We start from the raw sequence: 20,469 nt of genomic DNA, 5'->3' as shown, positions 1-20,469 counted from the left end.
AATGCCCCAAGAACAAGCAGGAACTGAAGACAGTTGCAGTAGAGGCCTGGCAGAGCATCACCAGGGATGAAACCCAGCGTCTGGTGATGTCTATGCGTTTCAGACTTCAGGCTGTAATTGACTGCAAAGGATTTGCAACCAAGTATTAAAAAGTGAAAGTTTGATTTATGATTATTCTGTCCCACTACTTTTGGTCCCTTAACAAGTGGGAGGCACATATGCAAACTGTTGTAATTCTAACACCGTTCACCTGATTTGGATGTAAATACCTCAAATTAAAGCTGACAGTCTGCAGGTAAAGCACATCTTGTCTGTTTCATTTCAAATCCATTGTGGTGGTGTATAGAGCCAAAAATGTTAGAATTGTGTTGATGTCCCAATATTTATGGACCTGACTGTACTTTGGTCATGTTAAAATGACATACATAGAATTGTGAACACAGAAAGTTGTCAAAAACAAAATGTTATGCTATTACACAATTTACAAGTGCCAGATAACTTAATTCTCATACAAAACAGGTGAATAAAAAGGAATTCTTCTATAAAGAGTCCTCACAAGACTGTCTCTTGAGCACTCTCAATTGAAAAGAATATTCGCAACTTTCTCAAAATAGTATAATCCACAAACCGCGATTCCATTTTGATGCATTTAAAAAAAGGTTTTCCCTGAAACAGACTTCTTTTTCTTCAGTTGTTAGTCCACCAGGAAAGAAGACCCAGACCAGGCTCACTTATGGAACCCTAATAGAATGAGAAACAATAGGCAAGATTTAGAATAAGAAAAAATTTACAAGGAAAATAAAATTTAAATTTACAAGAATTACAAAATGCATTTCCTTTACACATTTTAACCCTTTTGCCACCAGTGTATTTTCCTCCTGTGGTTGCTGGGACACTGTTCACACTTTTAACATGTACAAATAACCTAAACTGTAAAATTAAAAAAAATTATACCAAAAAGTCATTCCAATGTATTTTTGTTTGTATTGTATTTCTGTTGTCCCTAACAGCAGTCCATCCTTACTAATCGCCCTTCCATTCCTCAATCACTATAATTAGCTGGACAATTCTGACCAGCCAATCACAGCATTTTTACCTTAACATCAAGGTTGTGGGGCTGCCAGTGGCTGAAAATAGAGGTGACTGTTGCTGTACAGGACAGCACTAATCGCCTTCATGTCACAGCCCCCATGCACGCACTTGGTCGGTCTGTGTGAATGAACCAAACTATGCAAAAGAGTCTTTTTAAAAGTAACAGATGGTTAGGAACAGCATACAGAGCAGGGTTACAGCCATGTATACCCGACAGCTTCATTGGTTGTCCAGTGGAAATTTCTGGGGGCGACAAAAATCGGCCAAGTCCCTGTGTTACCTCCCCTGCTGGACTCCTTCCTGTGTGACCTGCCTGGCCCTTTTGCTGATCAGCGTTTTCTCTTTCTTTATATTTTGCTACAAATGTTTCATGGTAAAGGCTATGGGAACTTTTTATCATTATGATTGCATGCTACTAATTTTGAGCTATAAAACTGTTTTTCAGTTGGTCTTTATTAAAAGATTGCAGCCTTGTTCTCTGTGCAGATGTCAGTCTCTGTGTATTTGCAGAGTAGCCCTGACAGCGCATGTGTAGCCCTTATCTCTGAATTCCTGACAGCTCATAAACACTCATATCTCAATTCTTATCAAAATAAGAATATGGCTTAAATAAGAGTTTATGAGCCGTCATGAGAATTAAGGGCTACACGGGAGCGGCCAGGGCTTCTATCTGACAGGACTCACTGTGAACACAAGGCCAGCTACTTTGCAAATACACAGAGACTGACATATGTACAGAGAAAGGGGCTAAACATAAAAAAAAAAAAAAAAAAAAAAAGACCAACTGAAAACCACATATGTAGCCCAAAATATGTAGAACGCAATAATAAAATCAGCCACAAAAGTGTCCATAGCCTTTAATTTATTATACCTACTACAAGTGTAAAAAAGCACTATATAACAAAAACCTGTAAATAAATAAAATTTGTACATACTTAACACAATTGTCCCAAAGGCTCTATTCAGCCAAGGATGCATACTCCCTCAATGCCTCTGACACAGATACAGGCAACAATTTCTCTCCTGAGAATTATTACCCTAACAATACTGATTTTGTGGGCAGCTCAGGAATGCAGATGGTCGTTTCCAGGCCTCACAGAAATTGACTTGGTGAAAGTCTATGAGGATTTCATAAATGTAATGCTGACCAAAAATAAATTTTTATGCCCAGCAGTTTTTCCCCATAGATACAACAGAGATGACAGTTTTGGGCCTTGTGCTGCATATTGTCCTAGTAAGGAAGCCAAAAATTAGGAATTACTAAAGTGGGATTTTGTATAACAGTCCAATATTATTATTTTTTTTAATCAAACATCATTTTATTGTAAAAGATTTTTTTTAACAAATAAGAGGTGCTTCATTTTACCCTTAGGTTCCTGTGCATCATACAATATTTAACATAGATTGAATCAGTAGTGAAGTCAGTCCGTGAACAGATTATACTACATAAACATACTCTTATCACTTGTCAACAAAACAGTGAATTGGAATCCATCCTAACATACCATTTTAGACCCCCCACCCTTATCCCAACTGCATCCCTTGGGGGAGACACTTCACATACTCCATCTATATACCACCTAGAGCTCTTCACATATAAGAGCAGAAATTGCGTAAGTTGTTAGGGTAATGTATTGTAAGGCCACCAGTTTAGTCTTAGAAAAATGTTATAGTAGGGGTAGCCAGCCAGTACTGCCATATTGTAAAAAAAAAAATGTGGTGAGATATTTCCTTTTCCAATAAATTTCCTTTTCAAAATTGTATCACAGTATTCATCCTGTTTATATATTCTCGTACAGAGGGGGGGGGCACTTGTATCCTGTGCTTAGCAATCAGGACTCTTGCCTGAAAAAGCATCCTCTGGACACACAGGGACTTTTTGTCAGTTATACCTGTTGAATCCAAGATGCCCAACACACAGAATCTAGGGTCATTCGGAACCTGAGTTTGAGTTATTTTGGTTATAGTCTGTCTTATCCCTGATAACAGTCCAATTTACTGCACGGTAATGAACCAGACTCACTTTGAAGCAACCTTTAAAGTGTTTGCATTATAAAAATAATGCACACTCAAGATGACCCCACATTTGACAGTCTATTCAAAATAAGGCCAGTCCGTGACCCTTTTAGCACAATATGTGCCCAAGAATACATCCCCCAAAAATGTATTTCCATTGACGGGTCCCTAATACATTTCAAAGGGAGACTTTAATTCCACAAGCACCTGCCTACTAGGAAGGCACAGTATGGAATTCATATGTATAAGCTGTTTGAGAGTACCCCAAGGTACGCCCATATGTTTCAGGTTTATGAGGGACCAGAGTTACCACCTCTTTGTGGGTAACTTCTATGTCAATATCCCATTCTGTAGGCCACCTACACACGTTGCAGAATACATATGGTTGTTCCACGCAGATGCCCGTCTGGAAAAACTGCAGCATAGTACAATACCTGTAAAGTGTATGAGACTACACAAATCTTATGTACACTTTGTGGATTGTTTCTGTGAAGAAATTCATCTTCATTGCGGATTTCCAAATCTGCAGCATGTCAATTATCTTTGCAGTTTCAGTGGCGGATCTTCACCCTTTTCAATGGAAGGGTGAGATCGGCGACAAAACCACATCTAAACCACACCTAAATCTGCAATTGGATTGTGGTGCGGATAGGTTATAGAAACGCACACAAATCCACACGGAAATGTATGCGGATCTTATGTGCCTTCACCCACATGTGCAGGTGGCTTTAGATGCCTCAGTTCAACTGCAACTTGTTGCACCATGTATAAAAATCAGAGAGGCCTACCTACAGCACCAACTGCACAACCATTCAGAAGGGGCAAAAGAAGAACATTTTGTTGGTCAAGTATTAGAACATGTTACATCAGCGACCGTGTCAGTTGCAACCTCACTACCTCTATTAAGAATATTATTCATTGAACTACTACTAGTCTACCCTCCTCCTCCTCCTCTGTGTGCAGTTGGATAGCTGCTTCTAATTGCTAATCAGCTTCTGCTATAAATGCTGCATTGCCCCTCACTTCCTACCCGAGGTTAGGTTCCTAAATTACCAGTGAAGGTGCGCTATTCCGATTGTCAGCCTGTGTACCCAACTTCTGTCTGTTTATTGACTCCGCTGCCTACCCTGACCTTAACCTGCGTACCATACTGACCATTTTGCTGCCTGCCCTGATCTCGTATAGCTTAACAGAACTGCACAAACTTTGCCTGCCTTGACCTCTGCCCATTTACTAAGTATTGCCTGACCTCTTGATGCTTCATAACTGTCTCTGACCCCTGTAGGTCAGCTGCCAACTACACTGGCACTATTCCAAGAGGTAGCAGCTGGGTGGGTCTTCTGTAGCAAAAGGCCAATCGACAGGATAATGCCCTTAGGACTAGCCCAAAGTCAAACCAGATAGGTTTGTACAGTGGGTCCACAAAAAAAAAAAAAAAAAAGGAGGGATGTCCTTATGCTGATCACAATACATGGTAAAAGCAGAACCCCAGTTCTTATTCAAGATACCACTACCCCCCAAGCCAGATTGCATTCTGGATTATGGGAGGAACTGATCTTTCTGATCAAGTTCTGAAGCCGTACAGCACCATGGAAAAAAAAACAAGATGTGGTACAAAAGCTGTAAAGCGCATTCATTCCTTGTAAACAAATAATGCAAATTGTCAACATTCTCACTACTACCCTTGAAAAATTTAATGAGGGGTGTAGTTTAGTTTCCCAACTTGAGCCATACCACGGGAGTAATTTTTATTTTATTTTTATTTCTCCTCAGAGCCTCTGTAATAGTCAGCCTATGATGTGTAAATGATCATATTTGGCCTGAAATGTGCACGGTTCCTGTGGTAGGCCCCAAGAGGTTTAGAACTACATGCAAGGTATTTCTGTAATCTGGAGACATTCAATAAACTGTGGGGAGCATTTCCCCTATTATTGTTTGTGAAAATGAAAAACTTGGCGTTTAATCCACACGATAAAGAAAAAAAAAATTGTAGTTTTTTTTTATTTTATGGCCAAAGTTTAATAAATTCTATGAAAATCTCACCACACCCCTAGATGAATTCCTTGAAAAAGTAGTGTAGTTTTAGGATTATTTGTAGCTCCTTTTATATTTTTGGCATCTGTAGACCTTTGTAATGGTCCATTCACATGTCAGTAGTTATGGATCCGCATCCGTTCCACAAAGCGGACCCATTCATTTCAATGGGGCTGCAAAAGATGCGGACAGCACACAGTGCTGTCCACATCCGTAGTTCCGCGGCACCGCAAAAAAGATAGAGCATGTCCTATTCTTGTCCGCAGCCATTTCTATCATAGTGTCTGTGTTTTGCGGACATGTGAATGGACCCTAAACCTGTAATTGTGCCAGGAAAAATACCTAATAAAAAGGGGACCCAAAAATCCACAAGGTGCTTGTTCATTTCTGAGGCCTGTGTTTGAGTAGCACACTAGGACCACATATGAGATATTTCTAAAATCTCCAAAACCAGCGTAATAAAAGTTTGGTTGTGTTTAGTGCCATACCTGCTGTGTTACAACAAAAGGTGTATGCAGGTATGAGATACATCATTGGCAGGGAAAGAGTTTACATAGCTGTGAGGTTTATACTGATCTTTATATGTGCAGCAGATGTGAATACATGACAATGTATGTTATTAGGGAAATGTGGCATCTTCTCCCCTTTTCAGCAGCTTCTAGGTCACCTGCAGGCTCTCTGCAAATACTCAGAAACCAACTCACACTCTGAAGACACCCGTCTAATGTAAAACCATAAACTAGACAGAAAGGAGGGAGAGGCAACTACCTGAGACAGAAGGGCACAGGAAAATGTAAAATTGCCCAAAATAAGAAAGGGAATGTAAAGACAAAAACATTTCTACTGGTAACATTACTTTATTTGTCTTATGACCTCGCCTCTTACCACTAAGGTGTATGGTGCTTCCTTGCGTTGTGTCTCCTCTGCAGCTGTGGATGACTCTGTAGTGCTTGGCCCAGTTGGAGAGGTGTCTATAAAGGTTTCATCAACGACACGGAACCGGACATCTTCACCTATATCCATGTACAGGTCATGAGCTCCTTCCTCCGTTTCATACTCCCATACCCAAACTTGTTCTGCCTCATCACTGAAGTAAACGTGTAATGGACAAATAAAATCTAACTTGTAAACATTTATGGTAAAAGGGGTATATTTAGAATTAAATGGGTTTTCTGTGATCATAAAAAATAGAGTACATTTTAAAAAGGTCCCTGATGGTCATTGTTGACTTTCCAGCAGCGGTAACATGCTATACACAAATGTGACTTCTGCAGCCAATTACTTGTGGTCTACGACTTGCGTCCTACATGCTGCTGAGGCCAATGATTAGCTACAGTGTTAAGGTAGGCATACAGCATGTCATTGCAGCATGAAAAAGTAACAAAGACTGGCAGGCAACACTGGAGTGGGAGGAAATTTACCAGGTGAATAATGGTTTCTTATTTATTTTATGTCATTTCCTGGAAAACCCCTCAAAAGGGGTTGGGAACATGTCACTGTTGAAGGCAGTCATTGGCTGCATTGGTGTATGTGGCCATGTCCATACCCTGACTCGAAGACAACAAGCTGGGAACAGAAGGATGGAGGAACAGGAGCCAGGGACTGGACTGGTGGGGAACAGACAAGTATGAATCAAGTATGATTCATGTGGGAGGCAATGGATAGCTTCCCTTAAAAATAACAATTTCTGGAAAACCCCATTAACCAACTGCTGACCACCCATTGACTATAAACATCTGGGCGGTCAGCACTTGTCTGTTTAAGGATGTTTTCGTACATTCTTGCAGAGATCGCAATTGCACACAAATCATGCAGCTGCAGGAGCGGGCTCTCAGTCAGTGACTGAGACAGTGGCGTTCCCCATCACTGTAAACACAGCGCTCAACCACTGCTCTGTATACAGATCAGGAAGCTGCAGTGCCGATTTCTGCTCCAGTCAAAGCAATCATATGATCGCTGGTGGGCAGGTAATTACTGGAGCTGCTTGGTATTAGCAGACCAAGATCAGTCTGCAGTGAGGCTTTATAGCCTTGTACAACCCTAAGGCCTCTTTCACACGGGCATTGCGGGAAAATGTGCGGGTGCGTTACGGGAACACCAGCAATATTTCAGCGCAAGTGCAAAACATTGCAATGCGTTTTGCACTCGCGTGAAAAAAATCGCGCATGTTTGGTACCCAAACTTCTTTACAGAAGTTCGTGCTTGGGATCGGTGTTCTGTAGATTGTATTATTTTCCCTTATAACATGCTTATAAGGGAAAATAATAGCATTCTGAATACAGAATGCATAGTAAAATAGGGCTGGAGGGGTAAAAAAAATAAACAAAAATAAAAATAAATTTTAACTCACCTTAGTCCACTTGTTCGTGTAGCCCGGCATCTCCTTCTGTCTCCTTTGCTGAACAGGACCTGGGGTGAGCATTGATTACAGGTAAAGGACCTTTGGTGACGTCACTCCGGTCATCACATGATCTTTTACCATGGTGATGGATCATGTGATGGAACATGTGATGACCGGAGTGATGTCATCATAGGTCCTGTAATTAAATGCTCACCACAGGTCCTATTCAACAAAGGAGACAGAAGGAGATGCCGGGCCGCGAACAAGTGGACTAAGGTGAGTTAATTATTTATTTATTTTTTAACCCCTCCAGCGCTGTTGTACTATGCATTCCGTATTCAGAATGCTATTATTTTCCACGCGGGTGCAATGTGTGACATGAACGCACTGCACCGCACTGAATCCTGACACACATGAGCCTTGTTTTTCATGCATCACTTCTGCATTGTGAAAAATCGCAGCATGTTCTATATTCTGTGTTTTTCACGCAGCCCTGGCCCCACAGAAGTGAATAGGTCTGCGTGAAAAACACATTGCATCCACAAGCAAGTGTGGGTGCGATGCGTTTTTCACTGATGGTTGCCAAGAGTGGTTTCACGGCGTGAAAAACGCATCAAAACGCATTGCACCCGCGTGGAAAAAACTGAACGCAATCGCAGACAAAACTGACTGAACTTGCTTGCAAAATGGTGCGAGTTTCACTGAACGCACCCTGAACGCATCTGAACCTAATCAGTCACGCTCATGTGAAAGAGACCGAAGGGTTGTATTTTCCTGTAAGTGAGGCCAATAAGTCAGTTACAGGAGAAGTCAGCAATTAAAGAAAAAATAAAAACAAAACGCTAAATGCCGTCCAAAGATCTAGCATAAAAACAAATCGAAAAGTAAAAAACGCCACACTACAGCTTCTAGCCCTGCCCCAGTAACCCATACACCCCCTATATAAAAAATAAAAATTATAAACATTTTATGAAAAGGGATATAATTGATATAAGTGAGAGGGTTCTCTCACTTCAGTAAGTGGCATTTATCATGTAGAGGAAGTGAATACAAGCCCCCTACTAATGTATTGTTATTATGCATATTGCTTCCTTTGCTGGCTGGATTCAAAGGACACAGACCACCCTGCAATCCATCAGTGGTGGTTGTGCTTGCACAATATAGGAAAAAGCATTAGCCTATGTGCGCTCCCATGGTCCCAGCCACCAGAGAGGCTGACGCTTTTTCCTATATTGTGCAAGCATGGCCACCAGTGACGGATTGCAGCATAGTCTGAAACCATGGAAACGAGCATATATAAACGTGATTTAAAAATGAATCCAGCCAGCAAAAGAAGCACTGAGCAATATGGATAATCACAATACATTATTAAGGGGCTTGTATTAAAGAGGTTGTCCGGGATTGGGGACATTGCTCTAATAGTACAAGTGTGGCATACACATTACATACAAGCAGGTAGTACCTTTGGCACAGATTTCTGCAGCCCCGTTTTCATCTTTGAAATTCGTGGCCGGAAGTTACTGTTTTCTTCTCCTCAGTGACGTACTGGGTCACTTGCAGGCAAGCACAGCTTCCTCTTCCGCTGCTCAGGGAGCCCGGTGACGTCACTGGCAGCAAATGAATCGAGGTGAATATGGATGAGGGGCGGAGTTACAGCGGCTGGACGACATCCCGCTAAGCCCCGCCCCTTAACAACCAGCTCAGCTCCGCCCCTTGACAACCCACTCAGGCCCGCCCCTCCAGTGGTGAGCTTCAGAATGAATTGAGGTGAATATTGATGAGGGGGTGGAGTTACAGCGACTGGCTGACATCCCGCTAAGCCCCACCCCTTAACCAGCTCAGCTCCGCCCCTCCAGTCCAGTGAGCTTCAGAATGAATTGAGGTGAATATTGATGAGGGGGCGGAGTTACAGCGGAGCAGAGAGACAGCTGTAACCACCTGATGCTGCGCTGCCCCAGTACCCACAGGGCAGTGCAGCCGGAAGTCAGGTAAAGATAAACAGATATATAAACAATGAGTGGGGGACCGTTGGAGCCACATAGAAGTGGCAAAAATAGCTGAAAATGTATGGAGGTCTTTACTTAGATGTACATTGTGAGTAAACGTGTTTTTTTTTAAAAAACATTTGGTCCCGGACAACCCCTTTAACTTTCATGATAAATGCCACTTACTGAAGTGAGACAACCCCTTTAAGACATATTTTAGTGTAAAAAATTAAAAATAAATAAAAAAGGAATTACAAACATCTAGCAACCATCAGTGAAAAACGCTTTGCAGCCGGACTGCATCTGGATGCGATTGGTTTTTCATGGAAGCCTCATTAAAAGGGGTATTATCAACACGCCGTTTCATACTTACCTGCTCCTGGAGCGCTGTCCACTTCCTGGTTTCGGCACTCGGCAGGGGGCAGGCTCCATTTTGATTGAAGTCTTCTCCCGGCTGGGCCGCACGCTGGACTTAACACGCACGCAGAGGCCGCGCATGTGCCCTGGTGACTTCTTCCTGGCAATTATACTATACTGGCCAGGAAGAAATTACCATAGCGCATGCGCTGCCTCGGCGTGCGCTTTCGGGACTGTGCGCGGCCGGCCAGGAGAAGAAGTCGTCTGCGCAAGCGTGGCCACCGCGATTCCCGAGAAGAGCGGTGGCCATAACCAGGGGAGGCGGAAGACAACAGTCACATAAGTATATGTTTATTTTCTTCTAAGGGGTGGGAATTAGTTAATTAAATATATTTAGGAAAATGATCACTGTTAAATCATTAACAGATTTAACAGTGATCATTAAGATGATAATACTCCTTTAACTTCTATGGGACCAGGGCTGATGAGAAAAACACAGAATATAGAAAACGCTGTGATTTTCACATCATGCAGAGATGATGTGTGAAAATCAACGCTCATGTACACAGACCCATAGAAATGAATGGGCCAGAATTGTTCAATTCACACATTGCAACCGTACGGAAAACTTGCTCGTGTGAAAGGGGCCTTAGGGTACTTTCACACTTGAGTTTTGGATGGATCCATCATGGATCTGCAAAAACTGATACATTACAATAATACAAGCGCATGCATCCTTCATGAACTGATCCGTTTGTATTATCTGTAATATAGCCAAGGCGGATATGTCATGAACTCAATTGAAAGTCAATGGGAGACGGATTCATTTTCTATTGTGCCAGAGAAAACGGATCTGTCCCCATTGACTTATATCGTGTGCTAGGACGGATCAGTTTGGCTCAGTTTCATCAAGCGAATGGTGACTGATTGGAGGCAAACTGATGCATTTTGAGCGGATCCTTTTCCATTCAGAATGCATTAGGGCAAAACTGATCCGTTTAGGGTTCTCGCAAGTGGTCCAAAACGGAAAGCCAAAACGCCAGTGTGAAAGTAGCCTAAAACTGGATACTTATCTATACAAAGCATAGATGGTTTAAAAAGGATACAATTTAGCAGGCTGCTGCAAGGACTCAGGAGGTATAATGATATCATCGAAGAAACCAAGAGATACTGAAGAGAAACAAGAGAAAATCATCATATATCAAGTGAAACAACATGTGAACGGTTACCTTTACTTCCAACATTTCGTCAGAACACTAGGGCCCCAGTTGCATACAGTAACAGAATATCTGCAGCAAGCAATCCAGACACAGTGGGGCAGATTTACTATTGAAAATGCATTTTTGGGGCATTTTTTGTCAAAAAAATTGTGTGCATGCTCTGCGTCACATTTACTGGTTTACACACTTTTCTACGGCATTGTGGGGAAAGGGGGGCATGACAAATGCACCTCCGTGCAACTATGCTGACTTATAGGTGGCGTAAACTTACACTAGACAGGGTTTTTTTTGGGCACACGGATGAAATTCTAGCGTAAATCTGTGGCAATATTTAAGATACTCCAAATTAATAAAAGGTCCATGTGCTAGAAAAGCAAAGTTGTGTAATTTTAAGACTGGAATTCCACCACTGTGTGTGTGTATATATATATGTAGCACCCGCACTGAATTCGGACCCATTCACTTCAATAGGCCAGCTGTTCTAAAACTACAACTCCCAGAATCCTCCTTTCACTTCTGTGGGAGTTACAAGAACAGCCGATCAAATGTGAATGCTAGGCATTGTAGTTACAGAGCAGCTGCAGTGCTGAAGGTTGTTGACCCCTGACTTATAGGATAGCTACCTTACATCTGGTTAAGAGCTCCATTACACACCCTCTTCCCTTGAATTTCAGGAGTGTTACCTGGTCTATACTCTTTCACACGGGCGAGTTTTCCACGCGGGTGCAATGCGTGAGGTGAATGCATTGCACCCGCACGGAATCCGGACCTATTCATTTCTATGGGGCTGTGCACATGAGCGGTGATTTTCACGCACCACTTGTGCGTTGCGTTAAAATTGCAGCATGTTCTATATAGTGCGTTTTTCACACAACGCAAGCCCCATAGAAGTGAATGGGGCTGCGTGAAAATCGCAAGCAAGTGCGGATGCGGTGCTATTTTCACGCATGGTTGCTAGGTGACAAACAAGACGGGGACCCGATCTTTATTATTTTCGAAAATAATAAAATCTACACAACACCGATCCCAAACCTGAACTTCTGTGAAGAAGTCCGGGTTTAGGTCTGGGTACCAAACATGCCGATTTTTCTCTCGTGTGTGCAAAACGCATTAAAACGCTTTGCACTCGCGCGGAAAAATCGCGCATTTTCCTGCAACATCCGTGTGAACCCTGCCTTACTTAACACACACTACTGTGTGTTTATAATCAAAATCATCCGTGTCACAGCCACAACACATGGGCACATTTTCTAACGACAGGTGAACAGCACCACTTACAGACCGCACACAGGCAAAAAACATGGCCATCTGAATAAGGTCTAAAGCTTAGTTCACAAAGATTTCTATTCAATTAGAATATGATCTAAAGGCGCTGTTAACATTTCTCAAAGTGTGTGCCAAATGACGTACATATGAGATAGCTGTCCTGTCTGACTGCTAGCCCTCCTGACCCCGCTCTACACCCCGCTCAGATGAGTATGCCTGTCTTCTCAGTGTGGAAAGGGGAACAAGACACTGCCATAAAACTTCTAGCAGCAGCTTATCTTCCAGGAGAAGAAAAGAGGAGGCATGTAAAAATCGGACAGTCTGGCCCGTCTTTCCTCTGACATCTGCCATCAGGAGAGTCAGGACACCCCCAAAAGATCAGCCGCCAGTACAGACATCCATCTAATGTTTAAGGCCACTTTCTTTGCTGTTGTAATGTATATCATCAAGGTATTACCATGCATCATCCAAAAATTCCAAAGATAACAAAAATAGTAAAAGGTATCACTACATGACATTAGCGTTAAGCAAAGTGAGCGTCGGATACTTCATCAGAAGCAGCTTCATTCAAAACTTCAGACTAATACTGTACGGAGATTCTTCTCTGTACAGTATTAGAATGTATGGACTCCGATGAGCTAGTCATTTGCTAAGTAGTGGGTGACTTCGTTGAATAACTCCAGTAGTTGATATTTAAAGTGGAAAACCACTTTAAAACTTGAAACCGAACTCCGTTTCGGTTCATAGGTACTAGTCGGAACCAAAGCAGAGTTTGGTTTCAAGTTTTAAAGTGGTTTTCCACTTTAAAAATCAACTACTGGAGTTATTCAACGAAGCCACGTGCGAGTTAGCGAATAACTACTATAACTTCAGTTCATCGGGGCCCGAACATTCTAATACTGTACGGAGACGAATCTCCGTACAGTATTATTCCGAAGTTTTAAAACGAAGCGACTTCGGATGAAGCATCTGAAGCTCACTTCGCTTAACACCATATGGTATCATCGAAAGAGCTCTCTGGGGTTATAAAAGGTTATAGCTAGCATGTGACTATCGGTGGGGGCCCGAAATTCTAATAGAAATTAATTAAGCAGTCGCACGCACATGCCCAACCGGTCGCTCCATTCTTTTCAGGGGGTCTGTGGGTAGGGGATAACTTAATTTAACTGGAATACCCCTTTAAGTTGAGAGTCAAAACACCCGAATCTGTACAAAAAAGCTCAACATAAAAAATGTGTAAGGGGGATACTTTTATGATGTTTAGTTACTGATGGCAAAGCCATAGTAGTAGTCAGTTTGCTCAATTACCATCTTTATTTAATATGCCTACATATGTCATTCATTTCATTTTTACCCACGGGGTCCTTTGTACATGGAATATTTGATGCCTGTGTATTTAAGATAATAATCCAGGGCATGAATCACACTGGTAGGAAGAGTAGATTTTGGAATATTTTTAGAACATTTGTTTTGCTAGTCAGCCAGGTCCTAATTATTCACCCCGGTCAAATGTGTGTTCTTGGCCACAAGAAGATCACTCAATTGAAGTCATTACAGAACTCCTCATCCATCATTTACTGCAGAAAGATAATCTGTCACACTTACCATGAACTCCTTCAGGGCTACAGCCTTTAATTTTTCCCATTAGGATCTCATCAAGAAAAGGGTGGAAGACAACATATCGGAAATGGACTAAAAAGCAATAAAAAGACCATGACAGCACAAATTACAGTGGAGCAATTTATCAAAACGACTTCAAAAAGGAAAACTAGGTGATCTGCCAGGGTCTGTTTTTCTGTTCTCTCTCCATGGTTCCTCTACCTCTGCGAGTGATCTGCAGGATATCTCCAAAATCAAGGGATCAGTGACTTGCACCGGCACCCTAAGGGCTGTTTCACACGAGCGGATGCCGTGCGTGGCATCTGCTCTGTGAAAGAGTGCCAAGACCCGATGCAGACTGCAGAGGTACGGAGCTTTAACATGACTGATAATGCTCCGTGCCTCTCTGTGATCTCTTTACTACGGAATCACAGTGAGATAAAGTTGTCACTGTGATTTCGTAGTAAAGCGATCACAGAGAGGCACAGAGCATTATCAGTCAAGTTAAAGCTCCGTGCCTCTGCAGTCTGCATCGGGTCTTGGCACTCTTTCACAGAGCGGATGCCACGCACGGCATCTGCTCGTGTGAAACAGCCCTAAGGGTACTTTCACACTTGTGTTTTTCTTTTCCGGCACAGAGTTCCGTCAAAAGGACTCAATGCCGGAAAAGAACTAATCAGTTATATCCCCATGCATTCTGAATAGAGAGCAATCCGTTTAGGATGCATCAGGATGTCTTCAGTTCAGTAATTTTGACTGATCAGGCAAAAGATAAAACCGCAACATGCTACGGTTTTATCTCTGGCTAAAAAAACCGGAAGACTTGCCTGAATGCCGGCATTTTTCCCATAGGAATGTATTAGTGCCGGACCAGTCCTTCCGGTCTGCACATGCGCAGACCCCAAAAAATGTGAAAATGTTAAATGCCGGATCAGTTTTGCCGGATGACACTGTAAAGACGGATCCGGCATGTCAACGCATTTTTCTGAGTGATCAGGCATTTTTAAGACTGATCAGGATCCTGATGAGTCTTACAAATGCCATTAGTTGGCATACATTTTGCCGGATCACTCAGCCGCAAGTGTGAAAGTAGCCTTAGAAGGAAGTGGAAGGAGAATCAGTGTCTAAGACAGGATGCCAAAAGCAGAGGAAAAAAAAAAAAATCTGCAGACTTGAATGCAGCATTGTTGCCTGCTGAGGAAGACTGTGGTGATTTGTGAACATACAGACAGAGTCCATCTGAGAGCTCCAAGGTCCATCATTTGGATGGTTCCAAAATAAAAAACTAAGAAATGTGATCTGACTGGTTACTATGGGCAGCAGCTCCCATAGGGCTTTTTTTGTTTACAAACTTACAATGCTAGGTAGAGGCTTCTGCCTAGCAGTGTTCGCTGTGACGTCACCGCCACTAATGGACAGGCCTTAGCGCTGCCCTAGCCTATTCAACCACTGGCACACCCATCAATTTTGAGAAGGGAGGTCCTGTTTCTCCCTGTATGACTGAACCACTGGTCGAGCCTCTGTGCTAACCCTCCATTCGTATCTAGGGCCTGCCGAGGAAAAGTTGAGTACTGTGCTCAGGTATCTCCGGAAATCCCATAGAGATAAACAGAGCATCAGCGAGCATGCTTGTTCTTGGTTGGGGCCCCAGTAATCAAACTCTTATCCCCTTATCCTGTGGAGAGGGGGTTAATTTAATATTTGGCACAACTCCTTTAAGTTAAATACTAAAAAGCAGAAACAAGCAACTAAGGAGACTGAAAAATACACGAAATAACCTAACTGTAGCGAGTTGTATTCTGCCTGTAAAGCATCGGCTGATCCTGTGGCTTCAAGCTTGTAAGAGTCTTACTTAAAAATAGAACAAACATATTGCAAAGCTATATACGGCCACACAGCAGAGGTCCCCAGTCTTTGTAGGTCACGAGTCACTCATATACTAAATTAGGTGTTAGGCTAATTGGAAAAATCAAAAGGGAAAATGTAGCGTTAGCTGCCTGTGAAATGGTCTTGACTCCAAGTTGACTATCAAGTTGCAATAGAGCGGTAGACGTGGCTTAGTAAATCATTAGTCAGAGCAATAGTCCAAGATTGGAAATTAGGTTTTATTTACTTAGAGATATTACCATTTTTCTATTCAGTTGCTGGAGTCATCTGGACAAAGGTAGCAGTAGGAAATGGGCTACATTAATGGTCAATTTTAACTAGTTTTTTAGCAGATGATGAAAACTCGGGAGAACAGGTTAGGGTACATTGACACTTGCGTTGTTGGATTCCGGCAGGCAGTTCCATCGCTGGAACTGCCTGTCGGACCTGGCAATCTGTATGCAAACGGATACAGATTGCAATGCATTGCAATACCGGATCAGTCTCTTTGGTTGTCATCTGGAAAAACGGATCCGGTATTTACCTTTTTTCACATTCTTAAAAGGTCTGCGCATGCACAGACCACAAAACAGAATCTGTTTTTCCTGAACACTCGGGGCCGGATCCGGCATTAATGCATTTCAATGGAAAATAAGGCTGGCAAGTGTTCCGGAATTTTGGACGGAGAAAATACCAAAGCATTCTGTGGTATTTTCTCTGTCAAAAAAAAAAAAACGTACAGTTACTGAACTGTAGACATCCTGATGCATACTGAACGGAATGCTCTCCATTCAGAATGCATTAGGATAAAACTGATCAGTTTAACGCAAGTGTGAAAGTACCCCGTAGATGTTAAATACATTCCCTACAACTACTCTTTCCAGCCTGTCAGGCCCACTACAAAACACTGAACCAAATATGACAAAAATGCTCAAGGCAAAAGTTTTCAAGGGATTTTAATCAGGAGTAGAAAACGTTTCCGCTCACCTGACTGGTGCACAAGAGGAAGTCAGGTTACGAGTAAGGAACAAGATGAATTCGCGTCAACCAGCTCGTCATGCTAAACTCCTGAATTGCTGGCACTGGACTATGCTGCGTTTTGATTTTAGGCAAGTTTTCAAATAAAAAGGATGTTTTTAAAAGCTGACATGGTGCTGAGATCTTCGCTTTTAGTCCATCATCAGGGCAGATCCCTTTAACTTATGACATTTAAGGCTGAATTCACATCACCATTTCATTTTGCGTTCTTATGGATCCTGTAAATAAAAAAAACGGATCCCGTTATACACATTTTGCATTCATTTAAGACATTTCCGTCTGAGATAATTTTTTTTTAGATGCCCCAAAAGTCCCGCATGCAGTACTTTACCCCCCCCCCCCCCCCCAATCTAAAAAAAAACTGATCTCAGATGGAGATGGTAAAAACTGATGCAAAATGTGTATAATGGATGCACCATATCAGTTTTTGTTTTTTTCTCGGTTCTTCTGACGGATAAGGAGAACGCAAAATGAAACTGATGTGAATCCAGCCTACAAGAAGCGCTAAAGAAAAGAAGGCAGAAAATACTGAACTAGTCGAGGGGCTCTTTAACCTCCTGTCAGGGGCACAGTTACAAAGCACCTAGTATGGCAATTTAGCACATGGACGTAACCAGGCCACTTTAGATAACAGCTCCTGCTATCCAGGGAATGCTTTCTAGCTATGCAGCAAATGGGAGTTAGGACGCCACTCATCGGGGACAGCAGGAGCACTAACTGATTTTCATCCTTGTTTCTTGCCCTAGGTTAATTGTTCTGTCCTGGAGACAGAAGACTGAGGGAGACTTGCCAATGGGAACCTGTTGGGGTATACCTGACGTATTCCTAGAAATCTGCAGTCTTTGATTAGTACTATTGTAGATTCCATGTTCCTTTAAGGCCTCATGCACACAGCCCTATATATTTTGCAGTCCGCAAATTACAGATCTACAAAATACGGATATCAACCGTGCGGATATCGCTTTTTTTGCGGTCCCAATAGTAAAAATTCCTATTCTTGTCTGTAATCTGCGGGGGAACACACGGATGCTGAGAGCATGCAGGTGACATCCATGTGCTGTCCGTTTTTGCGGTCTGAAAGAAATGAATGAGTCAGCGCCTGAAAAGCAAAAAATGTGGATCGCGGAGCAAAAATATGGTTGTGTGCACATAGCCTAATAGACATAGGGATTGGTTGGGTTTACATCTGTGCTGAATAATAACACTTTGAAAATACAGCAGGACTAACATCCAGGACTAACCTTTGGTGTGAGAAGCTCCATCACCAGGAAAAATGTAGGAGTCCTCCAGCTTTGTGATGTCATACAGGCAAATGCAGAGGCCCACGTTGTACACCACCTGGTTGAAAGGAGTAGATCATGAATACTGTTATTCTGTTAGGGCAGATTCACACATCGTATTTTGCACGTTGGCGATTTTAGGCTACTTTCACACTAGCGTTTGATCGGATCCGTTCTGAACAGATCCGCTCATATTAATGCAGACGGTGGCTCCGTTCAGAACGGATCCGTCTGCATTATATTGGCAAAAAATGGCTAAGTGTGAAATTAGCCAGAGCGGATCCGACCAGACTTTTACATTGAAAGTCAATGGGGGACGAATCCGTTTGAAGATTGAGCCATATTGTGGCATCTTCAAACGGATCCGTCCCCATTGACTTACATTGTAAGTCTGGACGGATCCGCACGCCTCCACACGGCCAGGCGGACACCCGAACGCTGCAAGCAGCGTTCCGGTGTCCGCCTGCTGAGCGGAGGCTGAACGCCGCCAGACTGATGCAGTCTGAGCGGATCCGCATCCATTCAGACTGCATCAGGGCTGGACGGAAGCGTTCGGGTCCGCTCGTGAGCCCCTTCAAACGGAGCTCACGAGCGGACAGCCGAACGCTAGTGTGAAACTAGCCTAGTGGTGTTTTTTGCGCTTGCGGTTTTTGATGCCTTTTTTGTTGTAAAAACTCCAGCTACAAATGGTAGCTGTGGGTCTATGGGAATTACAAAAAGGTGCTTGTGGTGGTTTTAACATAGTTGCAAAGAATCCTTAACATACCAAAAATTGCTGCTGTTAGTACCACATGCTGAAAAAGTGGCAAGTCCATAAATTTGCAGTTGGGTTGAAACACTGGTCCTTAAATACAGACGCATCATGTGTCTGTAAACTGATTACAGAATGAATAAACCACTTAACACTTAGGATACCGGAGGTTTTTTAGTTTTTGCGTTTTCATTTTCCTTCCCTGTCTTCCTGGAGTCATAACTTTTTTATTTTTCCGTTCACATCTGCATATGAGGGCTTTTTTTGTGGTTGTACTTTTTAATGCCACTATTTAATATGGAATAAAATGTAGTGGGAATAAAATCCCAAATGGGGGAAAAAAAATAAAAAATTCCTCCACAGGTTTACAGGTTTTGTCCTTATGTCATTCTCTATGTGGCAAAACTAACCTGCGCCCTTCAATCTCTGGGACAGTAAAATTACAATGACACCACATATGTATAGGTTTAATGTGTTTAAATTCTGAAAAAAATGTAAATAAAAAAAAATAAAAAAATCTTTACATCACCATATCCTAACCCCCATACATTTTTTATATTTATGTCTACTGACCTGTGTGGGGGCTCATTTTTGCATTCACCATATAGGAAAAATATTTTTATATTTTAATAGTACAGAGTTTTCAGGCATGATGATGCCCATGAGGTTTATATTTTTTATTATTTATTAGTGATGAGTGACGCGAACCTCAGAGGCTACATTCAAAGTCGCTTTGCTCAAAACTTCGGATTAATACTGTATACAGATCCGTCTCTGTACAGTATTAAAATGTATGGGCTCCAATGAGCCGAAGTCAGTTATTCGCGCATGACTTTATTGAATAACTTTGGTAGTTGATATTTAAAGTGGAAAACCACTTTAAAACTTGAAACCAAACTGGTACCAGTCGGAACTGAAGCAGGGTTCGGTTTCAAGTTTTAAAGTGGCTTTCCACTTTTTAAAAGTGTTTTTAAAGAGGCTTTCCACTTTAAAAATCAACTACCAAAGTTAACAACAAAGTCTCACGCGACACAACGAATAACAGTGCCCTTACATCATGGACTCTGCTCTCTGAAATCCTGCGACAGCTCGCGTCAGTGTCGGGCCTGGGCATGCACTGTACACTGCCCAATGCCAGGGCCAGGCATGGACATACTGGGCTGGCTTACATTGAAACATGGGAGGAGCGATAATGGCATTCTCATGAAAACATGGGCACTTGCATTTGGAGAGGAACGTCCCTGGGCATTTGCAGCTCATTTGCATACAGACGTGGACAAAATTGTTGGTACCCTTTGGTCAATGAAAGAAAAAGTCACAATGGTCACAGAAATAACTTTAATCTGACAAAAGTAATAATAAATTAAAATTCTATAAATGTTAACCAATGAAAGTCAGACATTGTTTTTCAACCATGCTTCAACAGAATTATGTAAAAAAATAAACTCATGAAACAGGCATGGACAAAAATGATGGTACCCCTAGAAAACACAGAACATAATGTGACCAAAGGGACATGTTAATTCAAGGTGTGTCCACTAATTAGCATCACAGGTGTCTACAACCTTGTAATCAGCCATTGGGCCTATATATATGGCTCCAGGTAATCACTGTGTTGTTTGGT

The 20,469-nt window shown here is 42.2% G+C and overlaps 1 protein-coding gene across 1 annotated transcript in view; it reads right to left on the bottom strand.

Annotated features, from left to right (window-relative positions):
• Positions 1-298: 298 nt before the first annotated feature.
• The window catches only part of POLR3H (RNA polymerase III subunit H), a 37,538-nt gene continuing 17,367 nt past the window's right edge, over positions 299-20,469 (bottom strand). The window contains exons 3-7 of the mRNA XM_044302216.1: positions 18,056-18,152; positions 13,917-14,003; positions 10,932-10,995; positions 6,028-6,229; positions 299-741 (exon numbers count right to left, since the gene is read on the bottom strand). Of these exons, the coding sequence (XP_044158151.1) occupies positions 688-741; positions 6,028-6,229; positions 10,932-10,995; positions 13,917-14,003; positions 18,056-18,152 (504 nt within the window). The 3' untranslated portion in view covers positions 299-687. The remainder of the gene's footprint in view (positions 742-6,027; positions 6,230-10,931; positions 10,996-13,916; positions 14,004-18,055; positions 18,153-20,469) is intronic.

This window comes from Bufo gargarizans, chromosome 7 (genome assembly GCF_014858855.1).
Source record: "Bufo gargarizans isolate SCDJY-AF-19 chromosome 7, ASM1485885v1, whole genome shotgun sequence".
Classification (NCBI taxonomy): domain Eukaryota; kingdom Metazoa; phylum Chordata; class Amphibia; order Anura; family Bufonidae; genus Bufo; species Bufo gargarizans.
The sequence above is the reverse complement of the archived record's forward strand: the minus strand, read 5'-3'. Positions and strand labels throughout refer to the sequence as shown.